This window comes from Pristiophorus japonicus, chromosome 3, assembly GCF_044704955.1.
Source record: "Pristiophorus japonicus isolate sPriJap1 chromosome 3, sPriJap1.hap1, whole genome shotgun sequence".
Taxonomy (NCBI): domain Eukaryota; kingdom Metazoa; phylum Chordata; class Chondrichthyes; family Pristiophoridae; genus Pristiophorus; species Pristiophorus japonicus.
The window spans coordinates 305,915,105-305,927,443 of record NC_091979.1 but is presented as its reverse complement, the minus strand read 5'-3'; the positions used below and the strand labels follow the sequence as shown (position 1 = coordinate 305,927,443).

The following is a 12,339-nucleotide window of genomic DNA, read 5'->3' as shown; positions in this document are numbered from 1 at the left end:
TCCCGCATCCATAGATGGGCACTAACATTATCTGCATATGACTATGTAATCCGCCACAGACCAGGCACTGAGAACTGTGCTGATGCCCTCAGTCTGCTACCATCGCCCACCACCGGGGTGGAAATGGCGCAATCCACAGACTTTTAATGGATGCTTTTGAGAGCGAGGGGTCACCCGTCACAGCTCACCAGATCAGGACCTGGACTAGCCAGGACCCTGTGCTATCACTTATAAAATGCTGCATCCTTAATGGGAGCTGGTCAGCGGTTCCCGGGGAAATGCAAGATGAAATTAAGCCGTTCCACTAACGCAAGGATGAAATGTCCATCCATTCGGATTGTCTCCTATGGGGGAATCGTGTAGTTTTGCCAAAAAAGGCTGGGAAGCATTTATACGCGACCTATACAGTACTCACCCAGGCATAGTCACGATGAAGGCTAAAGCCAGGTCGCACGTTTGGTGGCCTGGCATTGACTCGGAATTGGAGTCATGCGTACACCAATGTAACACTTGCTCACAGTTGAGCAATGCACCAAGGGAGGCCCCACTGAGTATGTGGTCATGGCCCTCCAAACCGTGGTCCAGGGCCCACGTAGATTTCGCTGGCCCCTTTCCAGGAAAGATGTTCCTAGTAGCAGTGGACGCTTACTCTAAATGGATTGAATGTATAATAATGTCATCATGTACATCCACTGCCACCATTGAAAGCCTCCGGGCCATGTTCACCACCCATGGTTTGCCCGACGTCCTTGTTAATGACAATGGACCATGTTTCACCGGCTCGTAATTTAATGAGTTCATGACCCGCATTGGCATCAAGCAGGTCAGGTCTGCCGTGTTTAATCCCGCATCCAATGGTCAAGCGCAACGGACAGTCCAAACCATCAAGCAGAACTTGAAACGCGTGACGGACGGTTCCCTGCAGACCCGGTTATCTCAGATTCTGCTCAGCTACTGGACGCGACCCCACTTGCTTACTGGTGTTCCCCCTGCAGAATTGCTAATGAAGAGAGCACTCAAAACCAGACTCTCCTTAGTCCATCTGGATCTCAATGATCATGTAGAAACCCGGTGTCACCGGCATAACGTGTACCACAATTGCACGGCTGTATCACGTGACATTGAATTTAATGACCCTGTGTTTGTTCTTAATTACGGTCATGGTCACAAATGGGTTGCTGGCATTGTTTTAGCCAAGGAGGGGAATAGAGTGTTTGTTGTCAAACTTTTGAACGGACAAACGTGCAGAAAGCACTTGGATCAGACCAAACTGTGGTTCACTGACAACCAAGATCAGTTTGAAGAGGACATTACCATCATTGATCCACCCACACACACCCAACCAGAAATTGAGCTCGCGGTCAACCACGAGGATGAACCCACCATGCCCGACAGTCCGATCAGACCAGCCGCGCTGCAGTGCAGCAATGATCTGACCAACTCACCCCATGCCAGGACTTCAACTCGGGCGATCAACCCGGGAACGTGGAGCCCCGGATCGCCTCAACTTATAAATAACTTCTGTCTTAGACTTTGGGGAGGAGTGATGTTATGTAGGTAAACTTTACTAATGTGTAAGGCTTGCCACCAAGGGGCGCACGTGTGGGAGACCCAAGGGTCACCTGTGCACCCTGGGGAAGCAGGTATAAAAGGCAGTCTACCATGCTGCTTCCCTCACTCTGGAGTTACATTAAAGAGACTAAGGTCACAATTTTGAGCTTACAGCACACAGTCTTGTGGTGTTATTCTGAACATAACAAAGAGTATTCAGGAGTGTTCAAGAGACTATAAAATACATGGTGCCAGAAGTGGGATATTTCCGATCTTGCATCGAATGCATCTATGACCAAAATATTGGAACTGTTTAAGATTTTTTCGAGCCGATCGAAATTGACGTTAAGCAGTGTGGTGCATGCATGGATCCATGAAGGACGATAAATAGTCATAAACTTGCAAAAAAATCGAGAGGCATTAGTAAAGTAAACTTAAAGTGGCATAAGTAATTGTAGAGCCTTGATTGAAAAAGTATTTCTACAATTACATGGCCACGATATTTTACTATTCGACTTGTTCGAGTCCTCTGGGTATTTGAACTATATACATGTATGTGACAACTCAAAGTCCTAAACAGTAGCGAGCTATCATGACCACCATGGTGCCAACTCCCGCGCACATTCTTCTCCCACCTCCATTGCAGGTGACGGGCGATTTAAAGCCAACTGGAAAAAATTCAAACAGCTGTGGGACAGCTATGAAATTATCACAAATACTGTGGAAAAAACAAATAGAGTTAGGGTTGCTATGTTTGTCACTGCCATTAGCAGCGATGCCCTAAATATCCACAATAATCTTCCCTACAAATCAGAGGAAGACAAGCAAGAAATTGAGATTATTTTGAAGCTCTGGGAAGAGAACTGTAAAGGTAAAACCAACATCATCAATGAACGACACAAGTTTAACAACCGTGTACAAGGGGGACAAGCAGTTTGACATATATCTCGTGAAAGTGAGAGAGCTAGCATTGTCACGTGATTTCAGCAATTTGAGGGATGATTTCATCAGAGACCGCATAGTCTGTGGAATATCTGATAACACTCTGCATCAGAGGCTGTTACAAGAATCAAGTCTAACACTCAATAAATGTGTGATGCTCTGTAAAGCTACAGAGGCCACAGTTACACAAATGAAATCCATGAAGTTCACTAAAACAGACTCTGAAGATGTCGTTATTGGCCAAATTCACAAAAGCGACAATATCGTTATTTGTGACACCTAGTGACATCACAAAAACGGTTTTGAAAAAAGGAGGTCGTTATTTTTTTTTTTCACGACAGCATTAAACCACTAGCCAAATGTGAAAAATGTCCTTAAATTTTTTTAACGCGAAAAAAATGGTGCAAAGACGTGTATTAGGCTCGGGAACTTCTTGCCCATGGAGTCTGAATATTCTGAATAAAGAAACCAGATTTATTTTAAATGTCCTTGCTGAAAAGCTGCTTTGAGTGATTGTAAAGGATTGGCACTTCCTGTTATAGTACCTGTTTATTTAATCAGTGTATTCAAAGAAAAAGAACAAAGTTGCATTTATATAACACTTTTCACAACTTCAGGACATCCCAAAGCACCTCACAGCCAAATAAATACTTTTGAATTGTAGTCTCTGTTGCAATGTAGGGAAAGGAAGCTAATTTGCACAGAGCAAGGTCCCACAAACAACAAATGAACAATTAATCTGCTTTTGCTATTGTTGGTTGAGGGATAAATATAAGCAGGGAGAACTCCCCGGCTCTTCAAATAGTGTCACAAGATTTTTTTTTCGGTCCAACTGAGATCCTCAGTTTAATGTCTCATCCAAAAAGCAGCGCCTCCAACAGTGCAGCACTCCCTCAGTACTGCAATGAAATGTCAGCTTTGATGGTGCAAAGTCACAATCTTCTGCGTCACAGGCAAGAGCGCTACCACTGAGCCAAGGCTGACACTCTTCTGGACGAAGAGCCGAGTTCTGCAGTGCTCACTCCAACCAATCCTGCTGACATACTGATGACACAAGAACCTGTCACTCAGTAAGTGTAACATGAAGTAAACATGTGCTTTGCCAGGTCTGTATAACCTGATGTGCAGGGGTGCACCAAGGGAATTCTCGACCTAAGCTCTAGAAGTCTCTCCCTAAACCTCTCCGCCTCTCACTCCTCCTTTAAGGTGTTCCTTAAAATCTATCTCTTTGGCCATGTTTTTGTGGCTCCTTATGTGGCTTGGTCAATTTTTGTCTGATTACGTTTCTGTGAAACAGCAGAGTTAAAGTGCTATATAAATGGAAGTAGTTGTTGGGAGAACAGGTACTCCCACTGCCAGCTGCACCCCAGAAAGGATACATACTGTGTCTCCAGTACTGGGCAACACTCACCTCGTCCAAAGGGAGTCTGTGGGAAACAAAGGAAAGGCACGCCTCCATTCTACGGATTTTCTAACAGGCCCTAAATCACTGTGGGAACTAGTCAATTAAAAAAGGGGTGAGGGGTCCTGGAAGAGTGCAGGCCACCAGCCAAAACCAAACCTCCAAACCTCTCCTTGCATCTTCCAATACTCTTGCCAGTTATGGCCAGACTTTCATTAAGGCCAGTACTTGTTGGGTAAGTTTTCTGCCTACACACCAGCCTGGAGTTGCCGAGGCCCACCGCCGGCACAGATTGGTCAGTCACTGGGTCTATTCAGGGACTCAGCGCCGGCACAGATTGGTGGTCAGTCACTGGGTCTATTCAGGGACTCAGCACCGGCACAGATTGGTGGTCAGTCACTGGGTCTATTCAGGGACTGAGCAGCCGGCACAGATTGGTGGTCAGTCACTGGGTCTATTCAGGGACTGAGCAGCCGGCACAAATTGATGGTCAGTCACTGGGTCTATTCAGGGACTCAGCGCCGGCACAGATTGGTGGTCAGTCACTGGGTCTATTCAGGGACTCAGCACCGGCACAGATTGGTCAGTCACTGGGTCTATTAAGGGACTCAGCACCGGCACAGATTGGTCAGTCACTGGGTCTATTCAGGGACTCAGCACCGGCACAGATTGGTCAGTCACTGGGTCTATTCAGGGACTCAACGCCGGCACAGATGGTGGTCAGTCACTGGGTCTATTCAGGGACTCAGCGCCGGCACAGATTGGTGGTCAGTCTCTGGGTCTATTCAGGGACTCAGCGCCGGCACAGATTGGTCAGTCACTGGGTCTATTCAGGGACTCAGCACCGGCACAGATTGGTGGTCAGTCACTGGGTCTATTCAGGGACTCAGCACCGGCACAGATTGGTGGTCAGTCACTGGGTCTATTCAGGGACTCAGCACCGGCACAGATTGGTGGTCAGTCACTGGGTCTATTCAGGGACTCAGCGCCGGCACAGATTGGTCAGTCACTGGGTCTATTCAGGGACTCAGCACCGGCACAGATTGGTGGTCAGTCACTGGGTCTATTCAGGGACTCAGCGCCGGCACAGATTGGTCAGTCACTGGGTCTATTCAGGGACTCAGCACCGGCACAGATTGGTGGTCAGTCACTGGGTCTATTCAGGGACTCAGCGCCGGCACAGATTGGTCAGTCACTGGGTCTATTCAGGGACTCAGCAGTCGGCACAGATTGGTCAGTCACTGGGTCTATTCAGGGACTCAGCGCCAGCACAGATTGGTCAGTCACTGGGTCTATTCAGGGACTCAGCGCCGGCACAGATTGGTGGTCAGTCACTGAGTCTATTCAGGGACTCAGCACCGGCACAGATTGGTGGTCAGTCACTGGGTCTATTCAGGGACTCAGCGCCGGCACAGATTGGTCAGTCACTGGGTCTATTCAGGGACTCAGCAGTCGGCACAGATTGGTCAGTCACTGGGTCTATTCAGGGACTCAGCACCAGCACAGATTGGTCAGTCACTGGGTCTATTCAGGGACTCAGCGCCGGCACAGATTGGTCAGTCACTGGGTCTATTCAGGGACTCAGCAGTCAGCACAGATTGGTCAGTCACTGGGTCTATTCAGGGACTCAGCGCCGGCACAGATTGGTCAGTCACTGGGTCTATTCAGGGACTCAGCGCCGGCACAGATTGGTCAGTCACTGGGTCTATTCAGGGACTCAGCAGTCGGCACAGATTGGTCAGTCACTGGGTCTATTCAGGGACTCAGCACCGGCACAGATTGGTCAGTCACTGGGTCTATTCAGGGACTCGGCACCGGCACAGATTGGTCAGTCACTGGGTCTATTCAGGGACTCGGCGCCGGCACAGATTGGTCAGTCACTGGGTCTATTCAGGGACTGAGCAGCCGGCACAGATTGGTGGTCAGTCACTGGGTCTATTCAGGGACTGAGCAGCCGGCACAAATTGGTCAGTCACTGGGTCTATTCAGGGACTCAGCGCCGGCACAGATGGTGGTCAGTCACTGGGTCTATTCAGGGACTCAGCACCGGCACAGATTGGTCAGTCACTGGGTCTATTCAGGGACTCAGCACCGGCACAGATTGGTGGTCAGTCACTGGGTCTATTCAGGGACTCAGCGCCGGCACAGATTGGTCAGTCACTGGGTCTATTCAGGGACTCAGCACCGGCACAGATTGGTCAGTCACTGGGTCTATTCAGGGACTCAGCAGTCGGCACAGATTGGTCAGTCACTGGGTCTATTCAGGGACTCAGCGCCAGCACAGATTGGTCAGTCACTGGGTCTATTCAGGGACTCAGCACCGGCACAGATTGGTGGTCAGTCACTGGGTCTATTCAGGGACTCAGCGCCGGCACAGATTGGTCAGTCACTGGGTCTATTCAGGGACTCAGCACCGGCACAGATTGGTGGTCAGTCACTGGGTCTATTCAGGGACTCAGCGCTGGCACAGATTGGTCAGTCACTGGGTCTATTCAGGGACTCAGCAGTCGGCACAGATTGGTCAGTCACTGGGTCTATTCAGGGACTCAGCGCCAGCACAGATTGGTCAGTCACTGGGTCTATTCAGGGACTCAGCAGTCGGCACAGATTGGTCAGTCACTGGGTCGATTCAGGGACTGAGCAGCCGGCACAGATTGGTGGTCAGTCACTGAGTCTATTCAGGGACTCAGCACCGGCACAGATTGGTGGTCAGTCACTGGGTCTATTCAGGGACTCAGCGCCGGCACAGATTGGTCAGTCACTGAGTCTATTCAGGGACTCAGCGCCGGCACAGATTGGTGGTCAGTCACTGGGTCTATTCAGGGACTCAGCGCCAGCACAGATTGGTCAGTCACTGGGTCTATTCAGGGACTCAGCGCCAGCACAAATTGGTGGTCAGTCACTGGGTCTATTCAGGGACTCAGCGCCGGCACAGATTGGTGGTCAGTCACTGGGTCTATTCAGGGACTCAGCGCCGGCACAGATTGGTCAGTCACTGGGTCTATTCAGGGACTCAGCACCGGCACATATTGGTCAGTCACTGGGTCTATTCAGGGACTCAGCAGTCGGCACAGATTGGTCAGTCACTGGGTCTATTCAGGGACTCAGCGCCGGCACAGATTGGTCAGTCACTGGGTCTATTCAGGGACTCAGCGCCGGCACAGATTGGTCAGTCACTGGGTCTATTCAGGGACTCAGCACCGGCACAGATTGGTCAGTCACTGGGTCTATTCAGGGACTCAGCACCGGCACAGATTGGTGGTCAGTCACTGGGTCTATTCAGGAACTCAGCGCCGGCACATATTGGTCAGTCACTGGGTCTATTCAGGGACTCGGCGCCGGCACAGATTGGTCAGTCACTGGGTCTATTCAGGGACTCAGCACCGGCACAGATTGGTCAGTCACTGGGTGTATTCAGGGACTCAGCGCCGGCACAGATTGGTCAGTCACTGGGTCTATTCAGGGACTCAGCACCGGCACAGATTGGTGGTCAGTCACTGGGTCTATTCAGGGACTCAGCGCCGGCACAGATTGGTCAGTCACTGGGTCTATTCAGGGACTCAGCAGTCGGCACAGATTGGTCAGTCACTGGGTCTATTCAGGGACTCAGCGCCAGCACAGATTGGTCAGTCACTGGGTCTATTCAGGGACTCAGCAGTCGGCACAGATTGGTCAGTCACTGGGTCTATTCAGGGACTCAGCACCGGCACAGATTGGTCAGTCACTGGGTCTATTCAGGGACTCAGCTACGGCACAGATTGGTCAGTCACTGGGTCTATTCAGGGACTCAGCACCGGCACAGATTGGTCAGTCACTGGGTCTATTCAGGGACTCAGCACCGGCACAGATTGGTCAGTCACTGGGTCTATTAAGGGACTCAGCACCGGCACAGATTGGTCAGTCACTGGGTCTATTAAGGGACTCAGCACCGGCACAGATTGGTCAGTCACTGGGTCTATTCAGGGACTCAGCGCCGGCACAGATTGGTTAGTCACTGGTACTATTCAGGGACTCAGCACCGGCACAGATTGGTCAGTCACTGGGTCTATTCAGGGACTCCGCACCGGCACAGATTGGTGGTCAGTCACTGGGTCTATTCAGGGACTCAGCGCCGGCACAGATTGGTCAGTCACTGGGTCTATTCAGGGACTCAGCAGTCGGCACAGATTGGTCAGTCACTGGGTCTATTCAGGGACTCAGCGCCGGCACAGATTGGTCAGTCACTGGGTCTATTCAGGGACTCAGCAGTCGGCACAGATTGGTCAGTCACTGGGTCTATTCAGGGACTCAGCGCCGGCACAGATTGGTGGTCAGTCACTGGGTCTATTCAGGGACTCAGCGCCGGCACAGATTGGTCAGTCACTGGGTCTATTCAGGGACTCAGCACCGGCACAGATTGGTGGTCAGTCACTGGGTCTATTCAGGGACTCAGCGCCGGCACAGATTGGTCAGTCACTGGGTCTATTCAGGGACTCAGCACCGGCACAGATTGGTGGTCAGTCACTGGGTCTATTCAGGGACTCAGCGCCGGCACAGATTGGTCAGTCACTGGGTCTATTCAGGGACTCAGCAGTCGGCACAGATTGGTCAGTCACTGGGTCTATTCAGGGACTCAGCGCCAGCACAGATTGGTCAGTCACTGGGTCTATTCAGGGACTCAGCGCCGGCACAGATTGGTGGTCAGTCACTGAGTCTATTCAGGGACTCAGCACCGGCACAGATTGGTGGTCAGTCACTGGGTCTATTCAGGGACTCAGCGCCGGCACAGATTGGTCAGTCACTGGGTCTATTCAGGGACTCAGCAGTCGGCACAGATTGGTCAGTCACTGGGTCTATTCAGGGACTCAGCACCAGCACAGATTGGTCAGTCACTGGGTCTATTCAGGGACTCAGCGCCGGCACAGATTGGTCAGTCACTGGGTCTATTCAGGGACTCAGCAGTCAGCACAGATTGGTCAGTCACTGGGTCTATTCAGGGACTCAGCGCCGGCACAGATTGGTCAGTCACTGGGTCTATTCAGGGACTCAGCGCCGGCACAGATTGGTCAGTCACTGGGTCTATTCAGGGACTCAGCAGTCGGCACAGATTGGTCAGTCACTGGGTCTATTCAGGGACTCAGCACCGGCACAGATTGGTCAGTCACTGGGTCTATTCAGGGACTCGGCACCGGCACAGATTGGTCAGTCACTGGGTCTATTCAGGGACTCGGCGCCGGCACAGATTGGTCAGTCACTGGGTCTATTCAGGGACTGAGCAGCCGGCACAGATTGGTGGTCAGTCACTGGGTCTATTCAGGGACTGAGCAGCCGGCACAAATTGGTCAGTCACTGGGTCTATTCAGGGACTCAGCGCCGGCACAGATGGTGGTCAGTCACTGGGTCTATTCAGGGACTCAGCACCGGCACAGATTGGTCAGTCACTGGGTCTATTCAGGGACTCAGCACCGGCACAGATTGGTGGTCAGTCACTGGGTCTATTCAGGGACTCAGCGCCGGCACAGATTGGTCAGTCACTGGGTCTATTCAGGGACTCAGCACCGGCACAGATTGGTCAGTCACTGGGTCTATTCAGGGACTCAGCAGTCGGCACAGATTGGTCAGTCACTGGGTCTATTCAGGGACTCAGCGCCAGCACAGATTGGTCAGTCACTGGGTCTATTCAGGGACTCAGCACCGGCACAGATTGGTGGTCAGTCACTGGGTCTATTCAGGGACTCAGCGCCGGCACAGATTGGTCAGTCACTGGGTCTATTCAGGGACTCAGCACCGGCACAGATTGGTGGTCAGTCACTGGGTCTATTCAGGGACTCAGCGCTGGCACAGATTGGTCAGTCACTGGGTCTATTCAGGGACTCAGCAGTCGGCACAGATTGGTCAGTCACTGGGTCTATTCAGGGACTCAGCGCCAGCACAGATTGGTCAGTCACTGGGTCTATTCAGGGACTCAGCAGTCGGCACAGATTGGTCAGTCACTGGGTCGATTCAGGGACTGAGCAGCCGGCACAGATTGGTGGTCAGTCACTGAGTCTATTCAGGGACTCAGCACCGGCACAGATTGGTGGTCAGTCACTGGGTCTATTCAGGGACTCAGCGCCGGCACAGATTGGTCAGTCACTGAGTCTATTCAGGGACTCAGCGCCGGCACAGATTGGTGGTCAGTCACTGGGTCTATTCAGGGACTCAGCGCCAGCACAGATTGGTCAGTCACTGGGTCTATTCAGGGACTCAGCGCCAGCACAAATTGGTGGTCAGTCACTGGGTCTATTCAGGGACTCAGCGCCGGCACAGATTGGTGGTCAGTCACTGGGTCTATTCAGGGACTCAGCGCCGGCACAGATTGGTCAGTCACTGGGTCTATTCAGGGACTCAGCACCGGCACATATTGGTCAGTCACTGGGTCTATTCAGGGACTCAGCAGTCGGCACAGATTGGTCAGTCACTGGGTCTATTCAGGGACTCAGCGCCGGCACAGATTGGTCAGTCACTGGGTCTATTCAGGGACTCAGCGCCGGCACAGATTGGTCAGTCACTGGGTCTATTCAGGGACTCAGCACCGGCACAGATTGGTCAGTCACTGGGTCTATTCAGGGACTCAGCACCGGCACAGATTGGTGGTCAGTCACTGGGTCTATTCAGGAACTCAGCGCCGGCACATATTGGTCAGTCACTGGGTCTATTCAGGGACTCGGCGCCGGCACAGATTGGTCAGTCACTGGGTCTATTCAGGGACTCAGCACCGGCACAGATTGGTCAGTCACTGGGTGTATTCAGGGACTCAGCGCCGGCACAGATTGGTCAGTCACTGGGTCTATTCAGGGACTCAGCACCGGCACAGATTGGTGGTCAGTCACTGGGTCTATTCAGGGACTCAGCGCCGGCACAGATTGGTCAGTCACTGGGTCTATTCAGGGACTCAGCAGTCGGCACAGATTGGTCAGTCACTGGGTCTATTCAGGGACTCAGCGCCAGCACAGATTGGTCAGTCACTGGGTCTATTCAGGGACTCAGCAGTCGGCACAGATTGGTCAGTCACTGGGTCTATTCAGGGACTCAGCACCGGCACAGATTGGTCAGTCACTGGGTCTATTCAGGGACTCAGCTACGGCACAGATTGGTCAGTCACTGGGTCTATTCAGGGACTCAGCACCGGCACAGATTGGTCAGTCACTGGGTCTATTCAGGGACTCAGCACCGGCACAGATTGGTCAGTCACTGGGTCTATTAAGGGACTCAGCACCGGCACAGATTGGTCAGTCACTGGGTCTATTAAGGGACTCAGCACCGGCACAGATTGGTCAGTCACTGGGTCTATTCAGGGACTCAGCGCCGGCACAGATTGGTTAGTCACTGGTACTATTCAGGGACTCAGCACCGGCACAGATTGGTCAGTCACTGGGTCTATTCAGGGACTCCGCACCGGCACAGATTGGTGGTCAGTCACTGGGTCTATTCAGGGACTCAGCGCCGGCACAGATTGGTCAGTCACTGGGTCTATTCAGGGACTCAGCAGTCGGCACAGATTGGTCAGTCACTGGGTCTATTCAGGGACTCAGCGCCGGCACAGATTGGTCAGTCACTGGGTCTATTCAGGGACTCAGCAGTCGGCACAGATTGGTCAGTCACTGGGTCTATTCAGGGACTCAGCGCCGGCACAGATTGGTGGTCAGTCACTGGGTCTATTCAGGGACTCAGCACCGGCACAGATTGGTCAGTCACTGGGTCTATTCAGGGACTCAGCACCGGCACAGATTGGTCAGTCACTGGGTCTATTCAGGGACTCAGCGCCGGCACAGATTGGTCAGTCACTGGGCCTATTCAGGGACTCAGCACCGGCACAGATTGGTCAGTCACTGGGCCTATTCAGGGACTCAGCACCGGCACAGATTGGTCAGTCACTGGGTCTATTCAGGGACTCAGCACCGGCACAGATTGGTCAGTCACTGGGTCTATTCAGGGACTCAGCGTCGGCACAGATTGGTCAGTCACTGGGTCTGTTCAGGGACTCAGCGCCGGCACAGATTGGTGGTCAGTCACTGGGTCTAACCACCGGCGTGGAAAATATTTAGGTGGTGATTTTTCATGAAAATCATCAAGGTGGAATGAATAAATTCTACACAGACTCAGAGCTCGCTTGCCTTTGTTACACGTTAAAAATGCACATCTGCTGCTTTCTGTCGGGATTGGTTTGTGAAAACTGCCATTTGGTGCTGCAGACTTACCCTGGTCTTGGCTTCAATTTGAGACCCTCGGTCCAGCAGCAACTTAACCATGTTGGCATTCCCTCTCTTCGAGGCCACGTGCAGTGGAGTGATATCGTTCTGAGGAGAACACCAATCTTTCAATCAGTATGACATGTACACGTAACAGAGCAACCGTTCACAGAACTGCAGCAACTCCTGACACACCTCACATCGGGAAAGTGTATTATTGTTTATTTCGGTTCC

General features: G+C 52.0%; 1 protein-coding gene across 1 annotated transcript in view; it reads right to left on the bottom strand.

Annotated features, from left to right (window-relative positions):
• Positions 1-12,339, bottom strand: part of ank3b (ankyrin 3b) — a 614,562-nt gene that overhangs the window by 274,700 nt on the left and 327,523 nt on the right. The window contains exon 9 of the mRNA XM_070876860.1: positions 12,115-12,213. Within this exon, the coding sequence (XP_070732961.1) occupies positions 12,115-12,213 (99 nt within the window). The remainder of the gene's footprint in view (positions 1-12,114; positions 12,214-12,339) is intronic.